The sequence below is a fragment of the Lineus longissimus genome, chromosome 7 (genome assembly GCF_910592395.1).
Source record: "Lineus longissimus chromosome 7, tnLinLong1.2, whole genome shotgun sequence".
NCBI lineage: Eukaryota > Metazoa > Nemertea > Pilidiophora > Heteronemertea > Lineidae > Lineus > Lineus longissimus.
The window spans coordinates 4,368,772-4,377,538 of record NC_088314.1 but is presented as its reverse complement, the minus strand read 5'-3'; the positions used below and the strand labels follow the sequence as shown (position 1 = coordinate 4,377,538).

General features: G+C 39.7%; 2 protein-coding genes across 3 annotated transcripts; one reads left to right on the top strand and one right to left on the bottom strand.

Moving 5' to 3' along the window:
* Positions 1–608: 608 nt before the first annotated feature.
* Positions 609–3,146, bottom strand: LOC135490831 (ankyrin repeat domain-containing protein 16-like). Its single transcript, XM_064776374.1, has 6 exons — positions 2,789–3,146; positions 2,395–2,517; positions 2,038–2,135; positions 1,674–1,825; positions 1,157–1,394; positions 609–892 (listed from the first exon to the last, which is right to left on the bottom strand). The coding sequence occupies exons 1-6, from the start codon at positions 3,133–3,135 to the stop codon at positions 735–737; spliced, it is 1,116 nt and encodes a 371-aa protein (XP_064632444.1). The 5' UTR covers positions 3,136–3,146; the 3' UTR covers positions 609–734.
* A 133-nt stretch (positions 3,147–3,279) lies between these two features.
* On the top strand, positions 3,280–8,114 carry LOC135490923 (synaptotagmin 2-like). 2 transcript variants are annotated; one of them, XM_064776503.1, is made up of 9 exons: positions 3,280–3,351; positions 3,422–3,680; positions 3,989–4,186; positions 4,486–4,746; positions 4,949–5,122; positions 6,064–6,140; positions 6,299–6,428; positions 6,596–6,724; positions 7,244–8,114. In XM_064776503.1, the coding sequence occupies exons 2-9, from the start codon at positions 3,468–3,470 to the stop codon at positions 7,316–7,318; spliced, it is 1,257 nt and encodes a 418-aa protein (XP_064632573.1). In that variant the 5' UTR covers positions 3,280–3,351; positions 3,422–3,467; the 3' UTR covers positions 7,319–8,114. The 2 variants fall into 2 exon arrangements, with proteins under 2 accessions (XP_064632573.1, XP_064632574.1); XM_064776504.1 differs by having other exon boundaries at positions 3,281–3,351; positions 3,447–3,680.
* Positions 8,115–8,767: the final 653 nt, after the last annotated feature.

The following is an 8,767-nucleotide window of genomic DNA, read 5'->3' as shown; positions in this document are numbered from 1 at the left end:
GGTATTCGAGGATGATCCGCAACCCGTTGGTCGACTTTCGATATCATATAAATCATCAAGTGTGGTTATAATGACATCCCAATATTCAGTTTTTTTTCACTCCTTCATTACAAAAACATCGACGAAATATCTAGAAGCGGAGTACATTGAAAACCACTTTTTATACCCGGATGGTTAAATGATCCCATCATCAAGTTCAGTTTCGCGTATTCGTTTTCCGACAGAAAATCTGGAGAACCATTAATATCCGATGTATTGACAGCCATGACCTTTCATAGAACCGCCTATATTCTTGCCATGATCCGTCAAAATACAATACAATAGGGCCGGACACCTTTTCTACGGGGACGTTTTCTACTCCTCCAATGAAGCACTCATATCATGACATTATAGTCTCTCTTATATGGCTTTTGAGATGCCCCCCCCCCCGAATTGCCAAAGCAGGCATTCTATATACTAACCTGGTATACTGGCGTTGGCATGGTCTGAAAGAATCTCGTCGGTGTAATCAATGTTTGCTTTCCAGAACTTACTCAAATAAGCATTTTGTTTTCCCACAGATGGTTATCTTGGCAAGACAAAAGAAACTAAACTAATAAATTGTCTATCCTCATCATTTATTTTATTACAATAATGTTCCTATACACACACATCTGCTTTCCTAACGTGAGCAAATGTCTCTTGCTTCGAATAAATTCATGATTATTTAGAAAGATGGAAAATCCTTGTTTTTGTCATGAAATCTTTGAGTAATTGAAACAGTCTTTAACATTTGGTTTCCTTGCTAAGTCTCTTGCAAATTGCCCATTAGAGTCCATTGTGTCCATGGCACCAGCCTTTAATAGTAGTTTAACACACATCACGTATTGTCCTCCACTGGCCATATGAAGTGCTGGAAAGCAAAGCAAAGGGTAAAATAAACAATTTATGAATAAGAAAAAAATATTTTCACCATAGTTCCACAATGATGCTTCGAGGCAGATTCCACTTCTCACCTCAGATAAGGCATTTGAGTCCCAACAGATCAAACCTTACACCAAGAACCAGTGTGGAAGACATGTTCTCATTTCATAGTTTTAAGGGCAGCCGCCAGTTTATCTGGATATTTCTTTGCACATGATTATTGAAATGGATGGTTCTCCTTTCTTAAACCCACCTGTTCGATTTTTGTAATCCACTGCAGTGATATCAGAGCCAAGCTTTAAAAGAAGTTCCAGCATCTTTTCATGGCCTTCTTTTGCAGCAAAATGAAGCGGTGTAGTCCCATTGTCAGTTCTTGAGTTCAGATCTATGCCATGTTCAAGTACCAAGAACTCCATAGATCCTAACTGGCCACATTCAGCAGCTAAGTGGACTGGTTGACGATGCAAGTTGTCTCTCATTGATATATCAACCTGACAAATAAGATAGTGCATGGACTTAAATTCTTTCTGTTCACAGTCACAAAACTTTTCTGAAAAAAGCAAATCACACAGCTTCTCAAAAATATTTCAAAACTTTTTTATAACTAATAAGTTTTAATCACTATAGGCCTCTGGGATAATGTATCAACTCATTTGATATTGTCAACTGACACTTGAGCCTTTATCATGTTTATCCACCTAGGAGTGCATCAGTACCAGTTGGCATTTCAATGTAAGATCAATGTAAACTCAATGGCTTCTCCAACAAACCTTTTGTTTTTCCACCAAGAGTTTTGCAACATCTGTGTATCCAGCTCTGATGGCATCCATGAATGGTGTGGTACCACAACTGTCCTGATCATCTGAGTCATAGTTGCATTGGGTCAGAAGAACCTCTACAGCATCTTTACAGCCTTGCAGAGCTAGAGAAGAGAAAGTGCATGTTATTGCAGTTTCAAATTGGTACCAAATTAGGTAAAGGTGGTTTTGTTGGAGGTTAGAAGTTTGGTTCAGACTGTCATAAACCCCCTTATCTTCATTTACATGTATGATCGATTGGCAGTGTAAATGGATAAATGTCACACAAGGGATGAAGAGAAGTGAATAGGTAAATAATTATAGATGCCTTACCTACCTGCGGTATGAAGAGGTGTCCGCCCATTTTTACTGACTGTGCAGCCAATGTTAGGATTGCTATTGAGCAAAAGATGCAAAATATCTGGATGACCCTCTCTGCAACAGATAAAAGTGCACTTGATGCTAAAATTAAAATGGTCTGTTGAAGACTGAAAGAAAGTACTGGTATCAAGAAATCCTATAAAAATAGAATTGATACAAAGTCAAATTAAACTGATCATTACAGACTTCACTGATGAAACAGCAGTTCAAGAGGATGAATTTACACTTAGAAATTTTCAAATTTAAGTTCAATTTTTCATTTCTTTGAACAACCATAGTAGGTCTTTAATGGAAAGTATGCAGCCTATCTTACCTGCAGGCCACATGGAAGCAATTCCATCCATCTTTGTTCTTTCTGAGAAGGTCAGCATTGCATTCTATGAGCTCTTTTACAATATCAATGTTACTCTTAGTGCACGCCAACATCAATGGAGTCCTGAAAAACAAAATTGAAGGTTTCGAACTGATTTTCACCATAGAAGAGATAGATGCCTCAAGACTTTGGGATATTCATTTGGGTGAACACCAGAATCTGCAACTACGTGTATATCAATTAGATGATGAAATGAAATTTCCAGTAGATCTTTAAGCAATGTGCATGATGATACGTGATCAGCTCATTGTGAACGCAGATAAACGCTGGTAGATAATGCCTAGGTCTAGGATGACCACCATCCGATTCTACAAGACTGCTCGATAATTCTTACCAATCAGCTCGCTTTAAACAATTGACATCAACCCCGCTTGACAGGAGAAACTTCAAGGTCTCTAAGTGACCAAACTGGGCTGCCTCGTGAAGTGGTCTTTTACCATCGAAGTTTGACAGCTCCAGGAAAAGTCCATGGTCTTCATAAAGATATTTCAGTATTTTCGTCTGTCCCCATCTGGCAGCCAAAATACCAATCGAATCACCGGACTTGTCATAATAATGGGTTTGCCAGTTGTCTGTTTCTTTAATCTCTGACATTACATCCTTGCAACCGTCATAGTTTCCTTCCTTCGTGCATTTAATCAAGCCTAAAACTAAAATTTGATCACTCGTTTTCTCAACCATAGTCGCTGACATTTTCTGATCATGTGACCGACGTCTTACCTGGTATGTAGGTCAGTGAGCTATTTGTGAGTTAGAGTGAAAGCATGTCAAACTTTCCACATTCCACATCTAACCGAGGTTGAAATTATGGGGTCACATGACAGGCTTGTAGTGAACGTAAACAACATGGTGGACAGTTCATCAACATTTTACTTCGTTGCGTGAGTGAAACTGCTTGTAAGTCATTATAACGCGTTAAGAGTCAGTTGATTCCTTTTGAGGTCCTTCGATTAACTGTTGGTTGTAGTTCTTCTGTCAATTCTTTTATTCAGATTACCCCTACATGTATTGACATGGGAACAACAGCAAGCACTGAGAATCAGGTTGCGGCTCCAGCTATGGCCTCGCCACCTCATGATGTGGAAGCAGGTCCTGGAGGTGATGTTCAAAAGAAAAAGTTGATTGACAGTGAAAAGATCAAGATGTTGTCAAGGGTGATCACAGCCAAGTCTTCCAGCAAGAGGAGAAGGAAACCAGTGAGGAATGATCCTTATGTTAACACGAAGGTAATACATTATCTGAATCAGAGTCGTTTATTTTATGTCTCATGGGCGTTGGTAGTGCCGGTGGCCAACAAACCGCATGAGTTGGCACGAGTTTGTGAAAGTCTGACTTGTGTATTGTTCATCCAGCTGGTGATGCATTATCTTTTTTAGTGGCTGCAGGAAATGTACACTTCGTGCCTTTTTCCAAACTTTAGTGTGAATGTTCTTTTTTTATTAAGTAGTAATTTCATCATCAGCAGGAGTCCACTTCGTGTGACATATCTGAAACCCTTGTTTAGATTGCTCGTAATATTTGTAATTTTTGTCAGGAAAACATGGTATTGCTGAAACAGATTTTCAAGAAGTTGGATCCGTCGGTGATGAAGACAACCAGTGATATCCAAGGAGAGCTCCAGATGTCGTTAAAATACGATGCAAAAGAGGAACGTCTGCTTGTAAAAGTGATCAAGGCCAGGGAACTGAATGCCAAAGATCTGCGAGGAAATGGATCGGATCCATTTGTCAAGGTACATGTTTGCTTTGGCATCATTTGAATCCCTGATATATGTGACCTTTGGCATTACAGGAAAACGAATTCCAATTGCATGTCGCCAAGTAACATTTGAATTCAGCACCAATACTTCTCCTCCAGTGGACATGAGTGGATGATCATGATGGAAGGCCCATGTGCCACCAAGGGTAGTAAGCATGGTAGTCCTTCGTTGTCAGTTTTCAAGCTTTGAGACGATTTCACCACATTCTGATGTGCATGACATGCATGAATTTGGAATTTTAAAAGGAGGCTTTTATACTCAACTGTTTTCAGGTTTGGCTTCACCCAGATAGGTGGGAGGAAGGAATCAAAAGGACATCCACAGAAAAAAAGACCACCAACCCTATCTTTGGTGATGTCTTCACCTTCAAGTTGACAGAAGAAGAGCTGCATGACACAAAAGTTGTTGCACAAGTTTGGGACTGGGACAGAGTGAGCAGTGATGATTTCATGGGCGAGATTATCATGGACCTGGCCACCACTGATTTCATTGACCGCCCCATTTACAGTGCTTGGTTTCCATTGGCACTTGAGGTTTGTAATCTGACTTCTGAGTTGAAACATTACAGATTTTGTATTTGACAGTTCATTTATGTTCATTTATGTGTGAATCGGGGCGTCGAACTACCAGGTTGTGTTGAAGTGACAGATAGTGCCTGAATAGGATTGACATCGGTAGATTTTGTGACATTCTATTCAAAATTTTAAAAATGAATAAACCTTTTTTTCTTCTCAGACTGACATGAGCATAAGTGGTGAGATTGAGATAAGCCTGGAGTATCGTCTTCCTCAGACCCTGCTGGTTACCGTTCACAGGGCATCAGATCTTGTCCCAAGAGACATCGACAAGAAAGCTGATCCATATGTGAAAGTCAGCATCCCCGGGAAAACTGAGTTGGGTGTCACTGAGGTAAGAGTTTCGAAAACGCCATATTTCTGATGTATCACGCTTTCCTTTTAAAATACATTAGTCCTTGTTTTGGCCACATTGGTTTTTGCAAGCATAACCGTCTGGGTGGCTTTAAAATTCAGAACTAGTGCACACTTCCTCTCTCTGTTGTTTGTTGATTGTTTGAAGGAATATAAATTTTGATGATAGCCCAATGTTGAGTTTGAGTCTAGAAGTATGTACCACCCTGTTGGTATTGGTCTCACAAAACGCTGAGATTTGTGGTATACAGATTCTATATTGATCAGTCGATTCACTCTCATGAACAGCAAGGGAAACTGTCCGAACTGTTACTAGTACATTGTATATGTTTTCATAGCACGTGTATCCACAAGTTATATCTCACCTGTCATTCCTTTCAAAGCCTGAAGCTGAAACTAGGACAGTAGGTATTTTATGAAGACTCAACTTGTAGGCGTGTTCACCAAACTTCCTGTTCCCATACTAGTTGTAGTAGGGTTTCCCTTAGGGCATGCTCTTATGTCCGAGTCTTTGATTGCTAGAAAATGGATTTACTCAGCATAAAATACAACAGTAGTATTAGATGATAATTTTTACTATGAATTACATTTACTATGAATTGAGTGGGTACTGGAGCCAGAAGCTGTTAGGGCTGACTCTCTAGGAGTAAAATGTGGATGAAACTATTCACACTCTATCTTTTTGTCCTTCTGTCCTATGTTTCCAACTTACACTCTACTACAGAACTGATTGCTCAGGACAAATGGTATGGGCATGTACCCCTTTTAACAGAACTACCAGGGCTTGAGATGACCCTGGAAAAGTGTCTCTTGAAGCTTGAAATGTGGTCCAGGACCCTCAATTTTGAAACTAATTGAGAAAAGAAACTGTCTACAAAAATTTGGTGGTTTTCAGTAGTGTAACTTTTGCCATATTTTCAGGTCCAATCAGATACCTTGAATCCTGTCTGGGATGAGACATTCGAGTTTTCTGTTCCATATGAAGAGTTCAACGACAGGTATGTAAATAATAAACAACCACATGCACCGAGATCAAAATGAGGCCCAATGCATTTTACAGTGAAAACAATGCTACATTGCCACCAAGGTGTTTTATAATTTTCTTTAAAAAAGCCTGGCCTAATCTTACATTAAAAAGTTTCAATCAATTTTGCAGGTATATTGTGTTGCACATCGTCGACAAGGATACCCTGACAGATAATGAGAGCATGGGACAAGCCATTGTTGATCTGGGCAACCTGGACCCTGAAGTTGGTTTCCGTGGAGTCTTCCAACTCGCTGATCTGGTAGGTGAACGTTTTCTATTGTTTTCTATTGGATGCTCTGACAGATAATGAGAGCATGGGACAAGACATTGTTGAGCAGGGTAACTTGGTCCTTGAAGTTGGTTTCTATGCATGGAGTCTTCCAACTCACTAATTATACGCATTGCTTCATGTATGCCATTTTTCAGCGTAATTCTGACAAGCTTCGCAGCAAGTGGTCGCAGAAAGCCATCCAACAAGAGTTCAAGGAAGCATTGATTGCACATGCATCGTTCCGGTATCCTAGGTTCATGTTCCAGCATCATGAGGGATTGAAGGTGAGATATTATAAATGTTTGTTTTCCTGTTCTGTCTTTGGTGTCTTGTGGTTTGACATATCAAGACCATTTCTAACATGGCACCTTAGATCTGGTGACTAAGTTTATCTTGTGTGCCAGTACTGTTGGATGTCACTTTGGTTTTTCCTGTGGCTCGTCTTCAGACAGGAATACACCACAAGCTTTTGTTCACGTGGATGGGCTCTTTGCTTGCCCTGGAATAGGCAACACACAAGGACTCAGCTTCTGACACCCATACTACAAAAACCCTTTGAGGTGACTCTGTGGTTTCAGTTGGATTTGTGTACAGTTGTCTTTGGCAGATGTGTAGGCCAAAAACATCCCACTTTTTGGGGGCAATCTCATCATCAAGGAACTTGCTTGTGTAACCTAGTTCTTTGAAGGGGCTTAGGCTTGACTGTCTTCAGGTAGCAAACAAATAATGAAACATTCAGTACATTGGCTAGTCAGGAAAGTTGTTTTTAATTTAACTTAATGAACTCGTTTTCTTCATTCCAGGTGATGACTTTGACGAGTGAGAAGGCAGGAGCTACAGCTAAACTGAGGATCATGGATGGTGTCATTGTCAACTAAAGCTTCATTGTCACAGACTGGTCAAGGACATTTTGCCCACCTATTTGGATTTGGACAAGAAGTAGACAGTAGTCCACAAGCTGGTCTTGAATATTGCGTTATATTTTCAAACTAGTCCTACAATATATTTTAAATACATAGCCATATATTTTTGTCAATAAGGATTCTGTCCTTAAGTTGGTCCACACATGTGATATGGTTTCTGTATGGTTTCTGGCTAGTCAAAGAAGGGATTTTCAAACTTGTTTCATAAGTCCAGAATTACAAAACGTCAATCATGTTGATAACGAGAACGGCAGGACAGCGTCTCTGCAGAGGGTACATCCTGGAGAAAGGGCTACCCCACTTACTGCAATTAACTTGTACATGTACCTGTTCTGTGTCCAGGTCATATCTAATTTGACATTGTGCACCATCATGTACTTTTGTATTCTGTGATCTATATTAATATTTTGTATAATATTTTATGCCATATTGTATTGTATATGCCATATTGTATCCGTCCTTTTAATATGAAGATTTTGTTTTCTTCTCTGATCTTAAGTCTGAAGTCTAAGTCTTATAGGTTTCCACTCTCGAAAATCACTACACAAAACCCTTAAAATGATTGGGTGATCAAAAGCCTTGTGTCCTTTTATGTGCGAGGATAAAGGAAAGTGGTACCCAGTAACTTGGCTGGTCCAGGTTGTTTTGCAATATATTTTAATGAAATAAAAATCTTGTTAAATGACGATTCAATGACCTCTTAATACGTTTGTAAAAGGGAATAGATTACCATTAAAATGGATTTGAGGCATCGTTCTTTTATCTATAGTTCACTGGCTTCTTAAGCAAATCACTGGCAACCTCGGGAAATCCAGTATTTGTTCGAAATGCGTTCTTGAAAAGAGTTTCCTTTCACATATACATTATGACATGTTACAGCGAATAATAAACTAGAGCTACCGGCGGTATTGTGTGATATAATTAACGACTAGCAATTGCTTTTAGGTTCAGGTTCGTACAGAAAATCCTGGTGACGGTGGTGTAAATGTGTAGATGGTTTTCAGTAAAAGCATTTACTAGTCTTTATTCATAACACCCGAGGTCTGAATGAATTGTCCCTAAAGGCGACTCACCGAGAGGAGGTTCCATCAATGACCCAGTGACGACATTAAGCCCAGCCTAATGGGTGATACATGAGAAGATATCGATTGAAACCATGACGCCGTAACATCGGAAAACCATCACTTTGGTCATGTTGAGGTTGCTAAATCCATATAATCGTGTCCCGATCGGATGAATCGTTGGTACGAGTGCTTAGTGGTAACTGCTTAGTGGCAAACGGTTCCCGACGACAATATATAAGGAAGGTTCAGCAACCCCTTCGAGCGACGACGTAACGAACGAGCAGCCTATTTCTAAAACTTGTTTTTAACAGGTGCGAACTAATTCAAAATACTTAACAAG

Bases quoted from the DNA above. Each gene is read 5' to 3' on its own strand.
- LOC135490831 (XM_064776374.1), bottom strand. From the start codon at position 3,135: ATGGTTGAGAAAACGAGTGATCAAATTTTAGTTTTAGGCTTGATTAAA. The intron at 2,518-2,788 runs GTAAGAATTATC...TTTGTTTTTCAG, and splicing joins TGTTTAAAGCGAGCTGATTG to GACTCCATTGATGTTGGCGT. The intron at 1,826-2,037 runs GTAGGTAAGGCA...TCTCTTCTCTAG, and splicing joins GACACCTCTTCATACCGCAG to CTCTGCAAGGCTGTAAAGAT.
- LOC135490923 (XM_064776503.1), top strand. From the start codon at position 3,468: ATGGGAACAACAGCAAGCACTGAGAATCAGGTTGCGGCTCCAGCTATG. The intron at 6,141-6,298 runs GTATGTAAATAA...TCAATTTTGCAG, and splicing joins TATGAAGAGTTCAACGACAG to GTATATTGTGTTGCACATCG. The intron at 6,429-6,595 runs GTAGGTGAACGT...GCCATTTTTCAG, and splicing joins TCTTCCAACTCGCTGATCTG to CGTAATTCTGACAAGCTTCG.